Genomic DNA, 25,731 nt, shown 5'->3' on the forward strand with positions numbered 1-25,731 from the left:
GACCAAGTAGAAACAATGGGGGCTATTGGGGGATATAGCCACTGTTTTCGTGTCCAAAGCCTTTTTATTGATGAAGAACAGACAAAAAGAGAGTGGGGGAAAGAAAAGACGTAAGTTAAGGTTTTTATAATAATAAAAAAAGGGTATTTTTGAAAAATAATTTTCAATTTCTAATAGAATCGAATTTCTTGACACAACCAGAAAATTAATTTTTATTTATAGAATATTTCATTGGCCTTTAAGCTGTATTCTCATTGACATATAAATTATCAATGGAAGCTTGTCGGGAACGGGTTTTTCATTAGAGATTTCAAGTCTATCGGTAATTCAGTCGGTGAATCCATTAGCCAATATCAAAATAACTCACAACTCTTTAAAATTCTCCAAGGAAAATAGGACTATATTAATAACCAACGGAATATTTATGTCAATAGGTGATTCCATTAGTATTTCAGTAATTTATTTTTTTAATACATGTTTGTTTGGATAAAAATAATTTGACATTAAACAATATTAAACAACTAAATTAAATTGAAGAACATATTTTATATTATTAATTTAACTATAAATTCAATTACAAATATCTTAATACACTGGAAAAGAAGTTAGAGGTGGAGGTAAAGGGGGAGGGGGAGGAAAATCTCTTAGATGTCCATGAGTGATATGATAATAAATTGATGTGTATACCATTATCTACTCTCATTGATTCCAACTTTGTTCTTCATCCTCTGCCTCTAGTTTGACACTCAAATCGACCTTCACAACACCAATTTGTTCTTGAATCAACTCCTGAATGGCTACTGATGGCTATCACATGTTGGATTATAGAGTGCTTATGGTTAAGACACTACAACTTGCCCTTATATGTCGGGTTGTAGTTATAGAGATATTGTAAACTTAATTTATACCAAATTCGTTGCTCCAATCGAAGTTGTTAAAATCGCGATTCAACTCGTAAAATCGTATATTCTTACGAGTTAATATAGGCTTTACGTGCTAAATCGTGTATAAAACTCGGAATCAGGTAAAATCGGGTAAAATCGTTAAAATTGGATGAAATCGCGTAAAATCGCGATTTCACCACCGATTGAACGAGTTTACCCGCAGGGAATAAGAATGCAATGTTGCTGCCAGGTGGCAACCGCCTATTGGCTTTAACAGATCAAAAGCAAATTCACTGAATCAGTCTTCTCTCTTCTCTTCACATTCACCATTCACGTTTAGAAGAATCAGAACATAAAAAATCCCAAAATTGAAATCCTAAAATTCTAAATCCTCATTGAGGATTTCTAAATGATCCAGTCTCTTAATCTCTTTCTCCCAGCCAACAATCAACCATCATCCACCGGTACTCCATAACAGCCCTCGCCCCTTATTTTTTTTATTTTTCCATCATTGATGGCGTCCTTTTCACCAGCCACCGTGAGAACCAGAGCCCACATAACAACAACGGCGTCTCTCTAGTCTTCACCAGGTAAGTTACTCTGTTTATCTTGTTTCACCTCCTGTAAAAATTCACTGATTCTCTCTTCTCTGTCAATAACTACCAGTGTCAGGGGTGCTTCTTTTTCCCTGTCCGTTTCTTACTCTGATGTTAATATTAGTTTGATTGGATTCGCAGGCTCCAACTTTGACTGCAATATTGATATGCTCAGCCTCAGTGCTCACTGCTCAGAACAGAGGTAAGCTTCTTAGTTTCTTACCATGTCTGTTTCTTTACAGTTTAATGATGTTAAAGATTGAGATTTTGATTCAAAGTTTCCGTAACTCTATCTATTATTGAGAGTTTACCTATGAATTTTATATTCAAATTTAACCGTGTGTGTGTGACTCTGTTTTTTCTTACCCTGGATTTGGATTTATTGTAATTTAGAGTGCTGTTGTTGCTGAGTTGTGAATTGTGAATTTGTGATGAATGGATTTATTGTACTTTAACTGTGATTTGGGTTGTAACTTATAATGAATGGATTTGGGTTGTAAGTTGTAATTTTAAGTGTTGCGTGACTGTTTTTATACTGCCTTTGCTGAGTTGTAAAGGATTGTAACTTGTAAGTTTGTAACCTGTCATGGATAATAATATAGAAGATTGGTTGTTGGTTGTTATTGTAGTGTGTACTGATTGGATAATAATATAGAAGATGGGTTGTTATGTATTATGGTATTTTTTTTTAACAAAAATTTAATTACAATCATAAAATATTTGGATTGATTACAGGGTTGATTTGAATTGATTCTTGAATTGTTGAACTTATGGCATCTAAAAAAAATTCTTATGGTAATAGGCTTGATGTGGGATGGCAATATGGGATAGATATTAATAAGAATTCTAGAAAAGTTCTGTGCAAGTATTGTCAAAAAATTATTAGTGGAGGTATTTTTCATTTTAAATAGCATCTGACTTGCACTCGTAAGGATGTTGAGCCATGTCAGCAAATACCAGAAAATGTTAAGCAGATAATTTTAGGTGTTTTGGTACAAAAATCTAGAAGCAACTGAAAAGAAAAGAAAGGCCCATCAATATAGTGTAAATGATGATGATGATGAAATAAAAGAAATTAGCTCCAAGGACAAAGGAAAGAGAGTAGCTAGAGGGAGTGGAAGTACACATACAACCCTAAATCAATTGCTAAAAAAGGATATTAGAGAAGAAACATGTCGACAAATTGCAAGGTTTTTTTACACTAGTGTAATTCCATTTAATCGTGTAAAAAACCATGAGTTTCTTAAGGCGCTTGAATTGGTTGCAAAGCGATATTCTGCGAAATCAATGACCTTAGTCATAAGCTTATGAGTAACTTTATAGATGGAAAGACATAAAAAATCACGGAGCAAAATTCCCAATTAACCAAATGCTAATGAATGCAATTGAAAAGGAAAATAAATAAAAAAGGATCCAAAACAAAACAAATACAAATAAAAAAATAAAGACCATAATTGATATAAAAATAAACTTAAATTAAATATTGAGTGATAAAATTGAAAAAACCAATCAATGAAAAAAAGATAAAAAAAAATAGCAATCAAATAAAGATTAAATTTAATATAAAAACTAATTAAAACCAACTGATAAGGGACAAAATTGAAGAAAAAAAAATCAATAGTAAAAAGGATAGTAAAAAAAACAAATAGTAATCAAAAGAACGAGTACTAAATTTGTTACAAAAAAACAAATGATAAGACATCTTTAATATTTATTTTAGTTTCAATTTTGGTCCCTTGACACTTAGTTGTTTTAAATTAGCTAATTTTTTTTTATTTTGCAAAATGGAGCTCCAATTTTTTCCCTTTCTAATACAAGATCCCCGTATCAAGGTAAATAAAATAAACTATTGAGTCAATTCCCAAATAAATTCAATTTGAGAGGATCTAATTAAAAAAAAGAGTTGAGGGACTGGAAAAAAAAACTTACCTTGACCATACAAATCAGCCTTTGGTGTTGGCAAACAAAAAGGACTCAATATTTGTTTAAGCTTTAAATTCGGTCCTCGAAGTTCTAATTCTTATAATTCAATAAAATTGAATTTTAATTTGCTAAATCGAGCAACAAAATATTCCCAAACATAAAAAAAAATCATTATAACCAATCCCATATAAAAGCAATGTTAAATGAAAAAAATAAAAGAAAAACAAATCGAGGCATTAAAGTGGAAAACAATTTTGGAACAAAAAAAAATTATGTGAATCTACATTATTCTCTCTCATATGACATAATGAAACATTGATGGCATTTACTCTTTTTTTTTTAATTTCAATTGATTTTTTTTATTTTTAGCATTCAATATTTTGGTTTATTTTAAATTGATTTTCACGGTCTCGCATAAACTTTTTATTATTTTGTTGGTGTTTGATTTTGAAAACATTTATTTTTATTTATTTATTTCAATTATCCAAGTTATTTTTGAACTAACCAAGTTGATCATGTCACATTAGGTTAATCCTCACATTATTTAATTTTTTTTCCCTACTAGAGAATATGTTAGCAATGTCTACCTTTTTTTTTTAAAAAAAAAAATTGATATGATCCCATATCCGCAACATAGCACATGCTAACAATCTCATGTAATTCTAAAAATAATTACCATGATTAAAAAAATAAAGAAATCACCATAATTCAATTTGATTAAAAATAATTGTAATTTTCAATGAAAATATTTTAATGTATTACTTTGTCTTACAATAGTTACCTAAAAAACAATTATAATTATACACATCTTAAAATTTATAAAAATAATTAAATAAAATTTATAATGCAACAAGTACAAATATTTGATAGTTCTTAATTTTATTTTCTGGACAAGTAGGTAATATAAAAAAATAAAAAATTGAAGGATGAAATTAAATTAATAATAATAAAAAACAAAGTACCTAGAAAAAAAATCCTAAGCACACAGGCTTGGGTGATTCAGCGCACCTCGACCTTAATAAGAATAGCCAAGGTGCATGGGTCTACCAGCCTAGGTCCATGTGCCTAGGCTTTGTTAATATTTTTTTATAAGAGGAAGACAACATGTCGCCCGTCCCATTTTTTCTTTATATAAATCATGTGACATGTCGCTTGTTCTACTCTAAATTCAGTGATTAGGGGTCGCTGGAAAATTGATCAATAGATGTTTCGTACTTAAAAATTCATTTTAAACTATTTTGACAAAAAAACACCTAAAAAACACACTTTACATCTAAATAAACCTCTCTTTACCTTAAAAAACCCAAAAAATGATCAAAAAATAAATAATCAACCTAAAAACTAAAACTTTTTGAGATAAGATCTACTATCCCATGCAATTTCAAGGTGATATAACAACCCCATAGAGCTATATTCATTGAATGAAACCTATTTATACCAAGATTAATCATGTTAGTGGTTACAATCGGTGTTAACTAATATTTTTTTTATACTACTAGAATCTGATGACTTTCTCTCTCAAATCTAAAAAAAAAAACTAAAAAATAAAGTTTTGGATCCAAAAAAGAATTTATTTAGGTTTGTTTTTCTGTAATTGTAATTGTAATGTAATTTGTAATTTTAATTGTAATATAATGTAATTTGTAATTGTAACTGTGATACGTTTTATTTACTAAAAAGAGAATGAAAATACCATGGCACCCTACCCTAAGTAAAGAAGAGAAAGAGAGTGAAACGGGGATCAAAAGTCGATGCACAGTCCGTGGATCATCAAGCCAAAAGTCCAGTCCATTAATAAACAAAACGGGCCACCGTCATTCTCTTTACGCTAACCAGCTCCCTCCTTCTCCATAAGCACCAGACGCAGAGAAGAATTAAGAGATCTGATCGAAACCAAATCCGAGTCAACTCAGCGAGGGAGCCACCCGGTAATTTTGACGGCATGGATCCAGCGAAGACTTCACTTGGTAAAATGCTATTGGAGGAGATCACTCCGGTGGTCATGGTCCTCCGTACACCCCTGGTAGAAGAATCTTGCCTCAAAAACAACCTCTCCTTCATCGAAATGCTTAGTCCCTTTTGCGACTTCAATAACATCGACGGTTAGCTCTCGCTCTCTCCACTATCTATTTCATGCTACAATTTTTGAAGCTAATTGAGAGTAAAAGTTGAGATTTTTCCTTTGGTTTTGTTAAATGCAGTGCCTGTACGGACCTCGAGTGATCAGCCATACAGGCTACAGAAGTTCAAATTGAGATTATTTTATGAGTCTGATATTAAGCAGCCGGATATCGTGGTAGTCGTTTTGTTTGGTAGTTTAAAAAAATTAAATTTTGGATTTACAATTTAGATTAGGTCAAATTTTATTCTCAATGAAACTAAACTGCAATTTTGGCATTTTGATTATGTTCTTGTTGAACTAGGTAGCGAAGGAGCGATTAAAGCAGGTTATTACTGAGGCAGGAGAGAAGGATAGATCGGATTTGTCCACTGATCCTCTAGATATTAGCAATGTACTTGCAAGTAAGTTCACTGTATGAGAATGTAAATTTGTCAACACGTAGCTATTTTATCAATTGTGTACGATTTCATTTAACTTGTTTTTTTCTAATTCATTTGAATTGTTTTCTGCAGAGGTGAATGTTTTTATCGACTTTGATGCGAATTTATATTCTATTTTTCTGCTCCTTTGCATCTGCTTAATTTTTTTAGTTTAGATGCTTTTAACTAATGAAATTTATTTAAGATTTTAACTTATCGAATCATTTTGGTGCATTTGAATTGTGATTTGTGCAGGCTCCAAATCTGAAATTTCACCATCTTGGTTTGAGATTTTCAATAAAGAGCTTGTACGTGCTGTCTCTTTTTCCGAGCACGAGGCTTTTGACCACCCTGTGGCATGTAAGCTTTGAAAATTGATAGGAATAGGGGTTGTTATTTATTTCCCCCTTTTTCTTTGGGCTACACATGCACACTCATGATACATGGGTTATTTGGCTAATGGGATGATAGTTCTTCAAGGTTTTGGTTACTGTAATCATAAAACCATTTTGGGTTTCATTCCTGAATTTATTTTTAATTTGATATGTAGGTGTTTCAGTTGTTTCTTCAAAGGATGAACAGCCTATCAACAAATTTGTGGACCTTTTCAACACTAACAAGTTGCCTTCCCTTCTCAATGACGGTGCAATGGACCCAAAGATTTTGAAACATTATGTATTGGTGCATGATAATAAAGATGGTCCCTCAGAGAAGTATGGTTTTCTTTCCTTTCTTTTTATGTTGGAAGGTATTATCTAAGTATACGATACAAGAACAACAGATAGGGGCAAGTGTTTGGTTGTATAATTAAATCTTTGTGGTTATTATTTTGAGTCAATGCCTCGTCCTGTTTTTGACTCGGTGCATTTAACAGAATCTTCCGTTTCAATCCATTTTCTGCTAAAAAGCATATCTCTAGGGGCCAAACTTTATATTTGTTACTTGTAATATCAATTTGTTAATTTGGTATTGTATCCTGCATTTTGTTCCTTTAAATAACATTTTAACTACCTTTCACACTGCTAAGATTTTTTTCTTCTCTCTTTTAGGCAAGTCTTTACAACTCTAAATGTTTTTTGATGGGTTTTAAAATTTTATTTGTTTGATTTCAGGGCAACTAAAATACTAACAGAGATGAAAAATACGTTTGGCTTTAATGGCTGTCATTTACTTTGCATTAATTCTTCTCAAGATGAGCAGATAGAACATCAAGATAATCCTTGGGTTCCTTATGTAAGTTACTTTCTTGTATCATATATTATTTTACCACGTGATTCATTTCTCTGTCTTGAGTTATTGGACACAATGAGCAAGGTTAAGGTGGTGGCCTTATCTACTTTTGTGACATTGGCAGAAATTTGATTCTTCACCTAGTCAGGATCTCGGTTGTTATCTAAACATTGATGATTTGAATGAGGTAAATTGCTTTTATCACTGTTAGCATATGGTGTAAACTATATATTTTCTTTTGTTTCCTTATCTTTTATTTTGGGGTGAATTGTTGTAGAGCTTTTAACAAATATAACCTACAAATTGGCAACAGATAAAGGATTTAATACAAGAATTATCGTCTAAACATATCATTCCTTACATGGAGCAGAAAGTTCGTGTGCTCAATCAGCAGGTAGGGAATCTCCAGCATTCCTTTGTGCTTCGAGTCTTCTCATGAGGGGGCTTGCTTGCTTTCACTTGCACTACTCTGAAATCTAAGCTATTAATACAATTTTTTTTATTGTCTCTATGATTCCTTTTCCTTTCTTTCTCAAATCATAATTTATCATGGCTAGATTTCTGCTACAAGGAAAGGCTTTAAAAACCAAATTAAAAACTTATGGTGGAGAAAAGGGAAAGAAGACACACCAGATTCCTCCAATGGACCTATGTATGTTTAAAAAATACCTTCTTTTTTTCATGCCAAAGCTTTCTCCATATTTTATGCAAATTTTCCCTAATATAGGTTTATACATTCACTGTTGAAGGTATACCTATAGCTCCGTCGAGTCTCAGATCAGAGTTTTGGGTGACTATGCATTCATGTTAGGAGATTATGAACTGGCCTTATCGAACTATCGCCTTATTTCCACAGATTATAAGATTGATAAAGCTTGGAAGCGCTATGCTGGTGTGCAGGTATCTTCAAATTTTGTTTCTATAATTATTTGCTGTTTGCTACTCTTGATGACCATTTTCTAGGCTGTAATAATACTATGTGATTTCATATGGTGGATCTGGGATAGTAGTGTGATTATTGTTGGAAAAACATGGAGTGGTTTATTTATATTTGTGCCTTTTTGTTCCTTACTCTAGCTTTTTGTTGTTTTGGGGTCCTATTCTGTGTGATAATTGGTGAATATACTAAACAAACTTTTCTTTACCAGAACGTTTGAGTGCAAAACCATGTTTTTGAAGCATCTTTAGCTCTTGTAACTTTTATATGGCATGTGTATCATATATGTTTTGGGAAATGCTTGGTTAGTCTGTCATTGCCTGGAAAATTCTTTGTGTTTTGCCTGCCTACCAGAAGTTCCTTGATTTGCTTCTTGATATTTCTTGAAACTATATTATCTCAACATGTGAATCATCTCCTCTAGCGACATTCTTCATTTGTTTCATTGGTTCCATGCAGGAAATGATGGGGCTTACGTACTTTATGTTGGATCAATCAAGAAAAGAAGCAGATAATTGCATGGAAAATGCTTTTAACACTTATTTAGTATGTGTGTTTTTTCTTGCTTCATCCTTGATCTTGCAATATAAGGAAGAAAGCTATTTCATCATTGTGGATAAATCCTCTTGGTTGCATTTTGCTCTATTTAAAATGACGCACATGCAACTCGTTTTTAGGCCTTGTAACTTGGCAGAGAAAGGGTGGTTAGTTTGCTAACTTAGCTTTATATGACCACTGGCCTAACACAATGGAGCTGGTTATTTACACATGATGCTATTAATCTGGCAACTTATTCCGGTCAAGTGAATCAAACAACAAATGCCACCTAGTTATGTACCCTTTCAACTTTGTCTAAGTATATCGAATTTGGTTTACTACAGAAACTTGGGTCTTCTGGTCGACAAAATGCTACACGCTGTGGTCTTTGGTGGATAGAAATGTTGAAGATGAAAGATCAATTTAAAGAGGCTGCCACTGTTTACTTCCGCATTTGCAGTGAGGTACTGCCCACTGTTTATGAAATAAAAAATGAATGAGGGTGGATTTATTTTTTACTGAGAATTTTCTTTTTGCAGGAACTGTTACATTCAGCTGTCATGCTTGAGCAAGCATCTTATTGCTACTTGTTGTCCCAACCACCTATGCTGCACAAGTATGGGTTTCATCTTGTTCTTTCTGGTGATCGGTATAAAAAATGTGACCAGGTACTTATTTTATTTACGCACAAATCTGATTATAGCAAATTGCATGATGCGGCTTCTGAAGATATTTGCCGCTTCCTCTTGTAGATTAAACATGCAATTCGTACATATAGAAACGCTGTCTCAGTATATAAGGGAACCCCATGGAGCTACATCAAAGATCATGTTCATTTCCATATCGGCCAGTAAGTTATTTCAAATTGATCCAACTGAAGTTTAACATGCTGGGCCTGCAGAATTTGCAAAGCACAATTTTTTAACAGGGCTTATTTAACATAGGTGTTATGGTTTTCTTGGGATTTATGATGTTGCTTTCACACATATGTTGGAAGTCCTGGCCTGTAGCCATCAGTCCAAGGCAACACAGGAGTTATTCCTCAGAGAATTTCTTCAAATTGTTCAGGTGACTGCTATTTCTAAATGGTAGACTCTAACCCTAATTTGATATAAGTGGTATTTATTTTTCCCATTTCCCATTTCCCTGAGTTTGACAATTCATCTTGGATGATGTAGAAAGCAGGGAAAACATTTGAGGTATTAAGACTTCAGTTGCCTGTTATCAACATCTCATCGCTTAAGGTCAATTTTGAAGACCATCGAACCTATGCAATGCCTGGATCAGTATGTTGTTCTACTACTCTGTAATCTATAAATGTCACCTTTCCCTAATAGCTTTTTAAGATGCCTCTTCTGCTCTCCGCTTTGTTTTATTGATATCATTAAATTTGTTAGGGTGCATACATGCATCAGCCCTAGCATTTGCTATATTTATACACCGAACACAGATCCTCTCTCTCTCCCTCCCCGACTCTCTGGAAGACATTGAAAAATGATGCTATTTATCCAGAGGGGATTCCATGAATTTTTGATTCTGTGCATTATGTATCTTAAGCCTGATATGCACATGACCTCATGGTTTTATCACTAAACCTTTTGGATTTATGAAGTTGGTTAAGAAATAACTTGAAGTCAAGTTTGTTGGTGCTGTAAGCATGGCCACAAGTACTAATTAAAATTTCACTGGAATGTGCAAAGTATCTTTTAACATATCAAATATCTTGTATTGTTATTATCTATACTTTTTAGGTTTTCCTAACCTAAATCAAGTGTGTTGGTGGTGTAAGCATCACCAAATTTCCTAATGAATGCTCATATAAAGTATCTCGTGAAGATATCAAAATCTTGTATTGCTGCTATCAATATATTTATGATTATGATTGTCATAGTTGTAGTTTTATTGTCTCTTCAATTGGAAGACTGTCTGAATTCTGAAAGTGGTTTAGATGATCAACTATAGCTGATGCTACCTTTCCTTTTTAACATAGACTAGTGTTAAAGAAAGTGTCTGGCATTCATTGGAGGAAGACATGATCCCGTCATTGCCTACTGTCAGGACTAATTGGCTGGAACTACAATCAAAGCTTTTACCAAAATATAAAGAATCAAACATCTGTGTGGCTGGAGGTATGAAGGTGATATTGTTCTATGGAAAATTGTGTAAATCTTCTTTAATTTATAAAATACATTATTCTATATGTTAGGAATGAAAATTTTTGATTTTGCTTAATTTTTGCCTATGTTCAACTCAGGGTTATTTTTGCTATGCACAGCAGCAAAACTGAATGTTTCTTAGTTTCTATGCATAATATTATTTGGAGGTTTTCTTTTAATACGGGTCATTAAGAGCACACAGCTTGTGAAATTCTGTCACTGACACTTCATGTGGTGTTTGGATTTGAATTTTGTTATTGAGAGTTTTGTTTTGTCGGGAATAATACTTGCAGTGCATGAAGAATATTTTGAGACTGCATGTTAGTTTTGGACTTGAATTTTGATGAAGACTTAGATTCATAATGCATACAAGCTATTTAAGAGTTTTGTTCTGTCAGCAATAGATGAAAAATATTTTGAGAGTCCATGTCTAGTTTTGTTTGTTACCGAGAACAGGAAATATTGGAAAAAAAGGGTTTTGATTGCTTATTTATTATGTAAGATTGTTAATCAGTACCAGGTGCACAAAAAAAAGAAGGGACTAAGGGGCCTCATCCGTTGTATTGCCTTTAGTGGTATAACATTCTTTTATTTTGTGACTGCAGAAGCAATAAAGATCGCTATTGAATTTAAGAACCCCCTGGAAATCCCTATTTCAATCTCTAGTGTTTCTTTGATATGCGAGCTTTCTGCAACATCAGATGAAACGAATTCTGGTGAGTTACAAGCAGTTTATCTCTAAATTTTCTTTCCTTCTCTTTCTTCTTTTGTCAATTTGGATGAGGGTAAATTCATAGGAAAAAGAAAACAGGTGATCACAATTTTAATGTTGACGCAGATGCAAGTTGCTCAACTGCTGGAATCTGGAATAATGAAGAACATGAAAACTTGAGGTATTTGTGCAAACCTTTTCACAATCTTTTCCTAAATTTTGTTTGTTTTCAAGCCAGTTTCCTCCTATGGTGCTCCTGGATTCAGTGTCATTCTTACAACTGCTAACTTAATTTTGCTCGCTTACTGCAGAGAGATAATATCAGACACTTCCTCATTTTCCTTGTCCGAGGTCAACATCTCACTGGGAGGGGGTGAAGCCAATTTGGTGAGTGCTTTCTTTGAACTGTTGAATGAATTTGCAGTGACTTAACACATTTGAAATTTTCTGAACTGTTTAGAGTCAGGGTGTGTTATCCCTGTTTTCTGGTGTGTGTGAAAGAGATAATTAAGTGCATCACTATATGTACGATACCTCTGTGCGATATTTCACTGCATGGATTTTGTAAGTGGTATTGTCGCCAGTTAATCAAATATTAGTGTGTGCTGCTCACTCAAGTTAACAAATGTGTCGAAATGATGATTTCCAAATAATAATTTTGTTTTGGAAAATATATTTGACAAAAAATGACCATTTGTGTAAGAAGGTATAAGAACTAGTAATGACGTTGAGGCATGCAAGAACTAGTCACTACTTTCAGTTTTCTTATAGATTCATATCTTTTCTTCAAACACTTATGAAACATCTATGTAGTTTTAAAATGAATTCAAATTAAACATTCTCACTTCTATTCGAAGCTGTAGTTGATTTACTAATCTTTCTTTTTTTGCAATTATTTCCCTAATAGAAATATAATTATGTTGCAATTCTTATTTCTTTCCTTCTCTTCTTGATTTTTTCAAGAATGAATGATTTTGCAATTCTAATTATAATATATAGTACTGAATTTCAATTTTGGATGGAGCTAGTCCTCTTTCTTGGTTTTAATTTCTTTGAATGACAAATTGGATATGATATGGTCCCAAGTTAGAATATAATATTTTTATGCATTTCTATGTTCTATTAATGTACAAATCAATGAAAATTTTATGTAAGCACAAGTACATAATATATGGCACCCACACCCGAAAATTTATCTCAGGTTCTGCCATTGGAGGAAGGCCTGAATCTTTGAATTTGTTTCTTTGTCCACCCACATTTTCTGTAGTTTGATAAACCAAAACTTTAATAGTGCAAACCAAAATGGATTATTTGTCATAGGCAGTCCATATGGAAAATACTTCAAACCAGAATATAGCTCTGAATATAGTGTAACCAAAACTTAGTATACTGACATTTCTCCATGTGGATGTTTTTCCATCTCTTTAAGAGTCTAGTTGGTTTTTCTATCTCTGTAAGAGTCCAGTTGGTTTCTCTATCTCAATAGTCATAGTTACTGTCCTCTTGTCGATGATCATAGATACTTCTCTTTGATACAATGCTCTCCTAAGATATTTTGCTCAATAGTCACCGTCATTTTTGGAAGTCATGTTTGAACAATCCTATTTTTCCTTTCAGGTGCAACTAACAGTTACTCCCAAAGTAGAAGGCATTCTAAAAATTGTTGGTGTCAGATGGAAATTGTCAGGTTCTGTGGTTGGTTTTTATAGTTTTGGGTCTAATTATGTGAAAAAGAAAATTGCAAAGGGAAGAAGGAAAGCTAAGCAATCACCCGGCAATTACTTGAAGTTTATAGTGATCCAGGTACCGACATCCTGCCCCCCTACACTGCTCCTTTGGATTTTTTATTTATTTAGATTAAGTTGGAATATCAATTTTTTAAAATATTCGTTCTTGTCCAGAGTCTACCCAAGCTTGAGGGCTTCATTCATGCTCTACCTGAGAAGGCATATGCAGGACATTTACAGAATCTTGTTTTAGAGTTGAGGAACCGATCAGAAGTTTCTGTAAAGGTATGCTTTTTTCCCATCATTCTAGTGTCCTAATGAATAATGTACTTTGTGTGCCATTGGGTAGCATGCTTCTTGTATTTGGGACCCCACTGGCTATTGTATTGCAACCTTGTGATTTGGAAAATTGAATCATGTTGACCTTTTAAAGATTGATTTGATGATTTCAATGTCTTAATATTATATGTGGTAAATGTTTTGGATCTACAGCTGTAGAGGCACAAATTTGATTCTTATGCATACCCACTTCATCCAAAAATGTTAAAGGTTAGGATGGTTTCCAAATTTTTCATTCCAAGACCTCAGTTGATGGTGCCCGAATTGGATAATGGCCTTTTTTTTAAAGAATATTTATGTTTGAAAGTTTCTTAATCTACTAGACTGCCATAATTTATTTATTTTTTTTAAAAGTTTCTTAAGCTCTTAGACTGCCACAAATTACCATGGTAACTTTGAGTGAAAGGAAGAACCGAACTTGCCTGTATGCCAGGCTTTGTTAATTTCTCCTGCAAATGCTAGCATAAATACTGTCTATTAGTAAGATGCATTAATGAACGGGTGCTTCTAGTGTCTTTTCTGTTTTAACTTTGTTTATAATCTTTCTTGGCAGAATTTGAAAATGAAGACCAGCCATCCTAGATTCCTAAATATTGGGAAACAAGAAGATTTGGATTTAGAATTTCCTGCATGCTTAGAGAAGAAAACAAATGTTAGCCCACCTGCTAATCCAAAAATAGCATCTCATGGTGTTTTTCTATTTCCAGAGGTCAGAAGTTCACCTTATGCATTGGTTTGTGGCATTTAACATAAAATTGGTATCTTGCCATTTTTAGTTATATACTTGCTGCTGCCTTTGTATTTCAGGATCTCTCAGTGCAAGGGGAAAATCCACTATTGTGGCCTCTTTGGTTTCGGGCTGCTGTTCCTGGAAACATCTCCTTGCAAGTAGTAATATACTATGAGGTGGGAGATCTATCTAGTGCCATGAGATACCGAATTCTACGCATGCATTATAATTTGCAGGTATGTGCTTGAATATGATGGGGATTTGTTGTCTTTTCTTCATACTTCATACTATTTATAATCCCGATAATAGCTTGAGATCATACCAAGCTCCTAGAGCTATCAGTGCGAAATATTGAATGGGTTTTCTGATATCAAGATAAATATTGTCATGGTTGAACTCAGAATAATTTATACTTGTGCTATATAGATATCATAATACTGATACTGTTCTTGCTCGTCTTTCAGTTGTTAAGAACCAACTATCATTAAGTTGGTGATGCATGTGATTTCTCTTTGTTGATCAAACACTTTTTACTTATCTAATGTGATTCATTAAAAATCTTTTCCAACAGGTACTACCATCGTTGGATGTGTCATTTAAAATCAGTCCCTATCCGTCAAGATTGCAAGAGTTCCTTGTGCACATGGATGTTGTCAACAAAACTAACTCAGAGAGCATCCAGGTTAATCAGCTATCAACCATTGGAAGCCACTGGGAAATTTCTCTGCTTCAACCCATCGATACAATCTTCCCTTCACAATCTCTAATTGCTGGGCAAGCATTTTCATGTTTCTTTGTGCTCAAGGTTGGTACAAGAATCTGCATTTTCAGGTTAAGCATTTTTGAAATTGCCCTTCCCTTGCCTTTTGTCCTTTTACCTCTTCCTTTCTCTCAGATTAAACATTTCTTTCTTCCTATCTTCTTCTATTTCCTTGTTCTGTTGTTTAGTTGTTTAGTGCGAAGCTTGATGTGCTTACTGCTAACTTGTACATTGATAATATTTCCTATTGCGTTTTGCCAATGCCCTGTAAATTCATTTTCATGGCCCTTTAAATTTCACCTAATTATGCTACGCATTTTAAGCTGATCAATTAAATTATTCTTCGTCTTCAGAGTTGTAGGAAATCATTAAGTACTGAAGAAAGTACCTCATCTCTTTTCCCTCACATTGGAAGCAATGTAAGTTTGGTTCCTGATGGTAGCAAAGGAGCTCCTTTTGATACATCCAAATCACCTTTGGCTGGTTTCCACGATTATGAAAGGTTGCAGCATGGAATTTCTAATCAGGTTGGTAATATCCGAATGACAATCAAATGCGGTGGCTGTTTTTGGTACTGTCAGCATTTTCATCACTATCACCACCTAGACCACCAACGCAGCTGCACAGCCACCTTGTTTTTTTTTGGTCAAAATTATGAGTGACAATTTTGGACATCCTTTACAAGCTGTAGTAAGTGTCAAGCCTAGGATTTTGCTATTTTGTTTTGGGTGCTCTGTTTAATCAAAGTTGCAGGTAAGCAACAATAGTGGCAGTTAATATTTTTTGTTCGGTTGTGATCAGTCATCTCATTTCCTTGCACTGCCTTTGTTTCTTTATTGGTCATTTTGAGCCTTCTGTTTTTGTATGTATCAGGAAGCTGAAAATGCAGTGGACTTTATTTTGATCTCCCGGCCACTAAAAAGCAATTCTCAGCCTGGAGTTGCAGACGCACATCATGTCTTTTCTCATCATGCATGTCATTGCAGGCAAGAATATACAAAAGCGCTTCTGGTTTGCAGTGGCTGTTCTGTTTTTTCTGTACGTTCTTCAATCATCTAGTTGTTAATTATTATTTCCATTTACAGCACTGCGAGCACAAGTCCAATATCATGGGTAGTTGATGGACCTCGAACCAGACATCACAACTTTTCTTCGTCATTTTGCGAAATAAATTTTAGGATGACTATCTACAACTCATCGAATGCTCTTGCATCTATAATCTTAAAGACCCTTGATTCCACCAGCATTAGTGATCAGCTGAGTGATGAAGCTTCTGGAAACCAAGTTGGGTGGCATGATGTGTCTCTAGCGAAGGACAGTAAAATCGAATCTGATGCACTCAGAAACCATGTTCGAAAATCACTATTACCAGAAAGTGTCTCTCCATTCATCTGGTCTGGGTCAAGTTCAACCGGAGTCCAAATCAAGCCGCTATCCACAACTGAAATTCCTCTTCAAATATGCGTGTTCTCCCCTGGTACATATGATTTGTCAAACTATGTTTTGAATTGGAATCTTCTACCAGTTAACGATCATGAAAGTGTAGGAGAGAGAATACAGTCTTCAGGGACAAGCCTGGGATATCCCTACTACCTTACTGTTCTCCCATCAGATTGATTCTGGTTTGTGTGCCTAGCTTTGTTGCTTTTAGGTGTTACAGAGGGTGGTCCCTATTGTAGTTATTTTTGCAACTTCGGCATGTATATTATTCCATCAATGTATTTGTTATTAATTTTTTTTTCACAAAATAGAAATAGAAAAAAGGAATTAGTCATGTACTAAACATGCGACATTGTTTTGACCATTGAAAATAACAGAGGGAATGGAATTGAGAATCCATTGGACTGTTGACTTTTCATATTTGTTTATTTTATGAATTTATTTTGCTAAAAAAATAGAAAAATTACATGTAAAAAATATAACGGATGTGCCCACTGATTGAGTTGGTAAGCCGCTGGATCAGCTAACTAGTGTGTACCATTAAACAGCCTTCACAGGTTCAGTCTTTGGATGATGATTAGATCATTGTGGCAGTAACAACCATTACTAGTCTGTAGCAAGAAAATTGAATGTATGACACAGCTAACGGTTTTTTGTGTTAGTTTAGGGTTTTGTTGGTTTTAATTAAATTAACTATAAATTATTTTAATTAGCTTAAAATTATACCAATTGAGTTGATAAATGATGTTATTTAGGAATAATTTTTTATGAATTGTGATCTTGTTGATTATGTTAGGGTTTAGAAATTATTATGTTGTTATGGTGGTATCAATACCGATATTTTTATTGGTAACACTTATAATGAACTAAAAAAGTTAATATATAAAAGCTTTGAGTGGGATTTGTTTTGAAATTAAAGTTGACATTACTTAGAGGATGCAATATGAGATGTGCCTAAATCATTATGTTGGTGTGCCTAGTTCTAATGATGAAAGCTTGAATTCAATGGTTGAGTTGACCATGAAAAATGAGTTGTAAATTTTAGAGCTCTACTTGAATAATATACTTAACAAGAAACCTCTTTACTATGGAGTTCAGTTTGAACCCAAGTTCAATAAGTATCACATGTAGCTGGTTTGTCTAGGATCGATGGTGATGTATTGAGTCTAATATTGACATAAAAAATTATAGATATGAAAACTCGGTTGGGCATGACAATTGTTCCATATTGTTATGACGACTCTAAAATAAGTGATGATAAAGATGACCATAATGTGACGACATAGTTGGGGGTGATGAGTTAGTTGGGGGCTAATAAGCCAATTTATAGGACTTCCCATTGTTGAAGTTGAGGATGCTAGTGAGTTTACTCAAATGATATGTAATGATTAAGCTTTAAGTTGGAGGAATTCAAGCTTAACTAATGAGTTGGAAATTGGACAAACTTTTCAAACCAAGTATGAATTAATTAATGTAGTTAAGTGGTGATATATAAAGAATTCATTATAATATAAGATGCAACGTTCAACCATAACTTGTATGCAATTATGGTATATATATGAACCAACATGCCAATTGTATTTACATGGGAGGCATCACAAGAATTCTGATTTATTTGAGATCTTAAAATTGAAAGAACCTCATACATGTATCAACTCAATTGTTATATGAAGTTATCATTAAATTGACTAAGACTTATCACTAATGTGATGATGACCAATGTTAAAGATGAAATAAGTATTAACATCTCTACCATTCAAGTTGCAATACATAAGGATTTTTTGTGTGATGTCTTATATATCATAAGGCATGAACAACCAAACAAAAAGTATTAAAACAATTATTTAGTTCATATAAAGAGTCCTTTCAAATGTTGCTTAGAGTTTTATTAGTTATTATAGAATCAAATCCAAGTATAATTGTCAAGTGGGATTATAAAATGATTGATGACAATAAAATATTATTTAGAAGAGTATTTTAGGCACTTAGAGTTGCAATTAAGGGGTTTAAATATTGTTGTCCATTGATAAATATTGATGAAACTCACTTTTATAAGAAGTACAAGACAAAATTATTGATTGAAGTTGCTTATAACGAGAATAATAGATATTTTGTGTGTGATGTTATGCTTTGGTCAAATAAGAGACAAACATTAACTAAACATGACTTTTAGATTTACTCCACCAATATGTCATAGGTGGACATATCGAATTATGTATAATATTAGATAAATATGTAACAATTAAAAATTTCATGGCATAGACATGACTTGAGCTAATTAGGTATCATCATTATTGTTTGTGATACTTTTTCAGTAACTTCAATAAAAGGTTCAAAGATGTGGCATTGAAGAAAATACTAGAGAAGATATATCAAGGATGTATAAGAAAGTTTGAAATATTTTATATTGGTATGATTTAGAGGGATGAATATATAAGAAAATGGCTAGAATTTGAACCTAAAAAAATATGATTACTCTTATATGATGGTGATTGCCGTTGTGACAATATAATAACTAATTTATCAGAGGTTCTTAATAATGTATTAAAATATTTTCATGACTTGCCTATAATGACTATATAGTTGATGACCTTTTATAGGTTATTGTGGTGTGCACGATGTCAAATGATAAATCTGTCTTCTAGATCAATGAAATTTTAAATGTGTTAAGATTAAGATTAATTATAAAAATTTTACAGTGTTTTTCTATTTTGTATTTTTAATATCCGATGATATACTTTACAGTGTAATTTTATACCTTCAAATATTAAAATTTACAATTATTTCCTAACATTTTAATTTTATCAATTCATTTAATTTAATATCGAGTTAGAGGAGCCTATTTATTTATTTATTTATTTATTTTATTTCAAGAAGGCTATAGGTAATTGTTAAAATGTTCACATAAATTTATAGGAATAAAGTGAGAGTGTTTTTTTTTGGATGACTATGCTTAAGGAAAGAAAGGATCCTTGAAATTTATGTTTAGCTAGGAGTATAAACTAGAAAGAAAAGGATAAAGGTCAGTTTTATCATTTTTATAAATTTAAAAGGTATTATGTTATTACTCGGTCCAACAATTTTTTTTAACACAAAACAAGCCTAGATAACCAAAATAATAATAATAATCCAAGAATGTGGATTACAAACTTCTTTTTTTTTTGTTGATATGGTGACATATTAAATCAATTCGTGCCAATCATAATTAACTTATTATACTTACGACCCAGATTTGGAGACCGTGATAACCCTTTAAAAAACAAATCAAAACCAACACGAAACATGTAATGAAGACTAATTTAAAATAACTTTTAAAAAAATATTGAGATAATAATATATTGAATCGAACTTTATTTTATGGCTTAACCCGCTAAAATTGTGACATGAGTCATAAACTCCATTAGGTTAAATAATTTTATTTTAATTATTTATTTATTTTACTTAAATATATGATAAAAAATAGAGATTAAAAAAAAGAATTAAAAGAAAATATTGAAATAAAAAAATTAATGATAAAAAGGGAGATGACAACATATTGGATTGACCCGATTTTAATGGTTTAATTTTTAAAACCTGCGATCTAGATCATGAACTTCATTGAGTTTAATAATTTCATTTTTAAAAATTTATTTTTTAGCTAAATATATGATAACAACAATAGAGAAATGTTTTTTTTAAATAATTAAAAGATGTAATTGACAGGAAAACAATTCAAGGATAAAAAAAAGACAGATGACATGTCATCTGCTCTTATTTAGATTTTGGCTACCAATGGTGGCTGGAAAGTTATGGGTTGGTTTTTGGGTCAAAACCCTATTTTTAAAATTTATTTTTGCCAATAAACCCCTAAATAGCACCCTTATAACATTAAAAAACTAATTTATCAAGCTAAGAATTGAGAGAATGGCCTAAGAACACAAAATCAAACCCAATAACAATTTTCTTTCTCGACTTCAATCTATTCTTCAAGCAATATTGAGGTTCAAAATAACCACAATCAAACTTCTCTTGTAGAATGAAATTCTTTGACATTAAAGTTGATATTTTTAAGGCTTGGAATCAATGCAAATTAACAATTTTCTCTCTCATCTTTTAAAATTAGAGATTGAAAAATTAAAAAAATAGATCTTTGCATCAAAATTAAAATTTTAAAAATTATAAGGATTGTGAAGGTTGAAAAGAGAAAGTAGGAGGATAAAAATAAATCTTCGAATAAAACATTAGATTGATAATGAAATTTTAGTGTGTTTTACAGTTTGGTCCCCTATAGTTTAATTTGCCTGAAACTTAATAAATTTTAACAAATTATAACCCAATTTAGGCATAGAAAGACACACTAAAAAAAATTTCAGAATAAAAAGAAATTGCTACAATAAATGTCCTAGGTGTTTTAGTATAAGTTACTAATTCATTGATCCATGCTATGCCGCGGATCAAAGCAAAAAAAATAAAAATTAAAGTGCAAAAAACAATATCTGACATGGCTTCTAAAAAAGAAAATAGATTTCAATCATGAATTGAACAACATATTTATCTAATATTGAGATAGAAAAAATATTTGATCTACCTATGTTAACATGAGTTGACTTACAAAATTCATGAGGATAATCTTGAAAAAAAATTAGAAAGCTCAATTTTGAATTAACTCTTTGAAGTAAAAAATCAGTAAAAAATAAAATTTAACTAAAAAGAACCTAATTGAACTTAATTCAACTAAGCAAACTCGCAATGCAAGTCATGCACGTCTTCGTATTCAATAAATTTCTTATTCCAGAGATTACTTTCATTTGATTATATGATAATAAAATGCATGATAATTTTTTATATGAAACAACTTTTTTAGAAGTAAAAAAAAAATACCATGATAAGCACGTAATGCCAAGATAGTAAAAGTACATAATTGATAACAAATGGAGATATTGCAATTTTTTAGGTTTGAGCTAAATAAAAAATAGATAATCGATAACAAATAATGAAATCATATATATTTTTTTTTTAAATTGAGGGGAAGAAAAGGCATTAAAAAAAATAACCTAGATGATATTGATTAATTCATTATTCTTGTGACTCGGCTCTTTGACTCAATTAAGTTTAATATATTTTTTTATCAAATTTTTTAACCCAAAAATAAAATAAAAAAAATTAAAAAGAGCCAAGTGTGTGGCCTGGTAGCCCAACGTGGTTGGGACTTAAGAAAACAGCCTAGGCATGTTGGCGCATGTTTTTATTTTTTCTTTTAATTTCTCAAAAGAGCATATGAGTGTCCGTCCTGTTTGTTAAAAAAAAAAAACAACAGCAAACAACGTGTCGTCTACATTTTGAAGAATCTAGTGACTAGAGATGGTTGAAAGTACAAGGCTTCGATTTGTTTTGGCTTTAAAACATATTTTTCAACCAAAACACCTAGAAAACACCTTGATAAACCTATCTATGACCTAAAAAAACCCTAAAAAAACAGCTTAAAAAATAAAAATCAACTTGAACCCAAAAACATTCATGTGGTAAGATCTGCCTCCTTAGGCAAGGAGAAGGAAAAAAAAACCTAGGTGAAACTACCGTTATGAAAAGAAATTCATTGACACCAATTTTAACCTTTTTGGTGGTTAAAATCATTGTTAATAATTATTTTTTCTCTCTATAATAGAATTTGATTGTCTCTCTCCTCTCACAAAAAAGATTGATAAATGAGAAAAATAAACTTTAGTATTAAAATTAAATTTTTGACAGCTAAAAGAACCAATAATATATAAACTGAAAAAAATAAGGGATAAAAATAAAGTTTTTGTATGAAGTTTGGAGTCATCACCTATTATACTCATTAGTTTTACTTTGATTATGTGACTTTCAATCATTTTTTTTTTCAAAAAAATATGCAATTAAATTTTAATTTTGGTTTAAAAGGTTTAATTATATATATAAAAAAGGTCAGGAACTAAAATCAAATTTCAAAAAAATTACTGTTCTAATATATGATGATTTGTAAAAGGATAAATAATAGAAAAATACTACAATAATTTCTGCACACAATTTATAATAATAGCAATAATAATAATAAGCGAGAAGACCATGAAGAAAGCAAAGGATAGAGGGCAGTTTTGTCATTTTAATCGATAAAACAGAATAAGCATTCAAAATTTTAGTGACCGTTTAGCGCCACCGGCTTACCAGAAATAGAAATTTACGCGCTATGAATTGCTTGTCCTCCACTCCTCCCCTCATTCTAATTTCTCCTTTGCTACAATTAGATTTTAATTGCTTTTGTTTTTTGTTTCTCTCACTGCTAATTCCCTCTTTCTTTCTTTCTTTCTTTTCGTTACCATCATCGTCATCTCTTAATCTGCTCTCTCTTTCACTCCGTTTGTTTTACTCTTTCGCTCTGTTTGTGTTTCTTGTTCTCTCTGTGAACCATGGATTCTTCTTCTTCTTCGACCACTACTAGAATGTTTCATCCTCGAAGCGCACTTCGAGAAAACCCTCAACGGAAAAAATCGTATGAAAATGTGAGTCTACAAAACTATACATGAAGGATTTAATTATGCGGTTCCTTTTCTTTTGTTTAATTTCACTGATTATTGCAGTTGTGTTGTTTTGTGTCTCTCAATTAATTGTTTAGGTGATTTGAGAATTAGGGTTAGGGTTAGGGTTTTTTTTTCTTTTGTGTGATTCTATATGTGGGTTTCTTTGTGCCTATCTGTTTGATGAATTGCTTCGGAGAAAGAAGGGATTCTGGGTTTAATTGATTTATTTTGTTATTCTTATTAAGTCGAAGATTACTAAATTTTACAGTTTCAAATGATTATATTCCTTTTGGGTTCTAATTCAGATTTTCTTGTTCTGGACAGTTGGATCGATTTATACCAAATAGGTCAGCTATGGACATGGATTTCGCGCATTACATGCTCACTGAAGGGAGGAAAGTCAAGGAAAGCCCACCTTCACAATCGCTATACCAGAAGCTTTTGGCAGAGGCGTTCAATATGAACGGAAGGCGAATTTTAGCCTTCAAGAACAAACCACCCACCCTGGTGGACCCTATCCCGTTGTTTACATCATCATCAGTTCATTCTTCTAAACCTGTCAAGCCCCAGCGGCACATTCCTCAGGTTCATGCATGTTCTCATCTTTTTTATGCTTTACAATCACGGGCTTGGCTTTCAATAGCATAAGTTGATAGGGATTTTTTTTTATAGTTTACAGATGTAGTTGCTGATTGTTTCTGTTATTTATGATAACCTGTCTCCTGTCTTTGACTAATTTTGTGTCTAAATTGATTGAATGTTTGGAATTGATTTTGCAGAGACCAGAAATGACATTGGATGCCCCTGACATAGTGGATGATTTCTACTTGAATTTGTTAGATTGGGGCAACAATAATGTGCTTGCAATAGCTCTTGGGACAACCGTGTATCTTTGGAACGCTTCAAATAGTTCTATCTCAGAAGTAGTCACTGTTGACGAGGAAGATGGTCCTGTCACTAGCATTAACTGGGCACCTGATGGACGTCACCTTGCTGTAGGCTTGGACAATTCTAATGTCCAGCTATGGGACTCTGCAACTAATCAAATGGTTTGTACGCTCTTCCATTTATTTTGGAAGTCATTTATTTCTTTTTTAGTTGTGATATAATCTGACTGATAATTTCTTATTAACGTGTCATTGGTGCAGCTAAGAACACTCCGAGGCGGTCATCGATTGCGAGTGACGTCACTGGCCTGGAATCATCACTTACTTACAACTGGAGGAAAGGATGCTAAAGTCATCAATAATGATGTGAGAATAAGAGAACACATTGTTGAATCATATGAGGGACACCGACAGGAAGTTTGTGGATTGAAATGGTCAGCTTCAGGCCAGCAATTAGCAAGTGGAGGGAATGATAACCTTCTTTTCATATGGGATAGATTTATGGCCTCTTCAAATTCGCCAAGGCATTGGCTTCACAAGCTCGAGGACCACACAGCAGCTGTGAAAGCCCTTGCTTGGTGTCCCTTTCAGAGCAATCTGCTAGCCTCGGGTGGAGGTGGGAATGATAGGCACATTAAATTTTGGAACACCCAGACTGGCACATGCTTGAACTCAGTGGACACCGGCTCACAGGTTTGCGCTCTTCAGTGGAACAAGCATGAACGGGAATTGCTTAGCTCTCATGGATTTACAGAGAACCAACTCATTCTATGGAAATATCCATCCATGGTACAGATGGCAGAGCTCAGTGGTCACACTTCTCCAGCCCTCTTTATGACTCAGGTATTGATAATGAACTGATTTTAAATCATACATTTCTATAAAAATTTATGTTGCCTGTTAGAGTATGAAACTATGATCATATTAATTTATAACCTTCTTCATTGCTGTTATTTTTTTTTCAGAGCCCAGATGGATACACAGTGGCATCTGCAGCAGGTGATGAAACATTGAGATTTTGGAATGTGTTTGGGAATCCAAAAGCGGCTAAACCTGCACCAAAGGCTATTGCTGAACCATTTGCTAATGTATCCCACTTCCGCTAACATCATGCAAAAGAAACAATAATTCATTGTGAGTTGTAGCAGGCAGACAATTTCTTATTGGGTTCAGGATGGTTAACTGCGATATCTTGTAGACGTACTTTTCTTTTTGCCACTAATCATAAGAGAGAAGTCAAACTAACAGTACATGAAAGACAGAGCAAAATCTGAGTTACAGAGCGAGTTGGTCGCCCATGTAGAGTAGTAAATGCAGCAATTTTGTCATAATGGGGCATGTACAGCCATGGTAGCAATTACATGATAGGGCACATAGATATAATGTCATAATACATAATGTATTTTCTTTTTAGAGTAATTAAATAAAATTACGAGATACTTTTCTTACGTGCAGGCCACGTGCCGCCAGTGTGATCATGTATTTTCCCTTTTTAATTTTATATTTGCTGCGGAACTTGTGGTTTGCCAAATGGTTTGTGTTTTAGATTTGTTAATCTTGGGTTTTTTCCTCCCTGGTATCTATGCTTTAGTTGTTTGATTTTGTATTTTGAAAATATTTTTAATTTTTTTTAAATTAATATAATTTTAGTATTTTTATATAATTTTAATGTACTGATATCAAAAATAATTTTTTTAAAATATAAAAAATATTATTTTAATATATTTTTAAACAAAAAATATTTTAAAAAACAATCATTACTGTATTTTTAAATATTCTCTTACTACTATACAGGTATTTCTATATTCTTCGTT

At 32.7% G+C, this 25,731-nt stretch overlaps 2 protein-coding genes across 3 annotated transcripts; both read left to right on the forward strand.

Moving 5' to 3' along the window:
* Positions 1 to 5,160: 5,160 nt before the first annotated feature.
* LOC133677228 (uncharacterized) lies at positions 5,161 to 16,911 on the forward strand. Of its 2 annotated transcripts, none has more exons than XM_062099133.1 (28): positions 5,161 to 5,505; positions 5,605 to 5,699; positions 5,827 to 5,926; positions 6,200 to 6,304; positions 6,495 to 6,657; positions 7,057 to 7,177; positions 7,299 to 7,361; positions 7,488 to 7,568; positions 7,732 to 7,826; positions 7,924 to 8,074; positions 8,571 to 8,657; positions 8,993 to 9,112; positions 9,188 to 9,316; positions 9,401 to 9,498; positions 9,593 to 9,716; positions 9,827 to 9,934; positions 10,639 to 10,777; positions 11,410 to 11,520; positions 11,643 to 11,697; positions 11,828 to 11,903; positions 13,134 to 13,319; positions 13,418 to 13,528; positions 14,136 to 14,291; positions 14,390 to 14,548; positions 14,884 to 15,117; positions 15,426 to 15,599; positions 15,946 to 16,058; positions 16,158 to 16,911. In XM_062099133.1, exons 1-28 carry the CDS (start codon positions 5,346 to 5,348, stop codon positions 16,687 to 16,689), a joined length of 3,846 nt encoding a protein of 1,281 aa, XP_061955117.1. In that variant the 5' UTR covers positions 5,161 to 5,345; the 3' UTR covers positions 16,690 to 16,911. The 2 variants fall into 2 exon arrangements, with proteins under 2 accessions (XP_061955117.1, XP_061955118.1); XM_062099134.1 differs by having other exon boundaries at positions 5,605 to 5,696.
* A 5,759-nt stretch (positions 16,912 to 22,670) lies between these two features.
* LOC133677159 (cell division cycle 20.2, cofactor of APC complex-like) lies at positions 22,671 to 25,365 on the forward strand. The gene is made up of 5 exons (XM_062099014.1): positions 22,671 to 23,012; positions 23,355 to 23,615; positions 23,810 to 24,079; positions 24,179 to 24,760; positions 24,883 to 25,365. Exons 1-5 carry the CDS (start codon positions 22,920 to 22,922, stop codon positions 25,021 to 25,023), a joined length of 1,347 nt encoding a protein of 448 aa, XP_061954998.1. The 5' UTR covers positions 22,671 to 22,919; the 3' UTR covers positions 25,024 to 25,365.
* Positions 25,366 to 25,731: the final 366 nt, after the last annotated feature.

Source organism: Populus nigra, chromosome 17, assembly GCF_951802175.1.
Source record: "Populus nigra chromosome 17, ddPopNigr1.1, whole genome shotgun sequence".
Taxonomy (NCBI): Eukaryota; Viridiplantae; Streptophyta; class Magnoliopsida; order Malpighiales; family Salicaceae; genus Populus; species Populus nigra.

Bases quoted from the DNA above. Each gene is read 5' to 3' on its own strand.
- LOC133677228 (XM_062099133.1), top strand. From the start codon at position 5,346: ATGGATCCAGCGAAGACTTCACTTGGTAAAATGCTATTGGAGGAGATC. The intron at 6,658-7,056 runs GTATGGTTTTCT...GTTTGATTTCAG, and splicing joins AAAGATGGTCCCTCAGAGAA to GGCAACTAAAATACTAACAG. The intron at 10,778-11,409 runs GTATGAAGGTGA...TTGTGACTGCAG, and splicing joins AAACATCTGTGTGGCTGGAG to AAGCAATAAAGATCGCTATT.
- LOC133677159 (XM_062099014.1), top strand. From the start codon at position 22,920: ATGGATTCTTCTTCTTCTTCGACCACTACTAGAATGTTTCATCCTCGA. The intron at 23,013-23,354 runs GTGAGTCTACAA...TGTTCTGGACAG, and splicing joins GGAAAAAATCGTATGAAAAT to TTGGATCGATTTATACCAAA. The intron at 23,616-23,809 runs GTTCATGCATGT...TTGATTTTGCAG, and splicing joins CCCAGCGGCACATTCCTCAG to AGACCAGAAATGACATTGGA.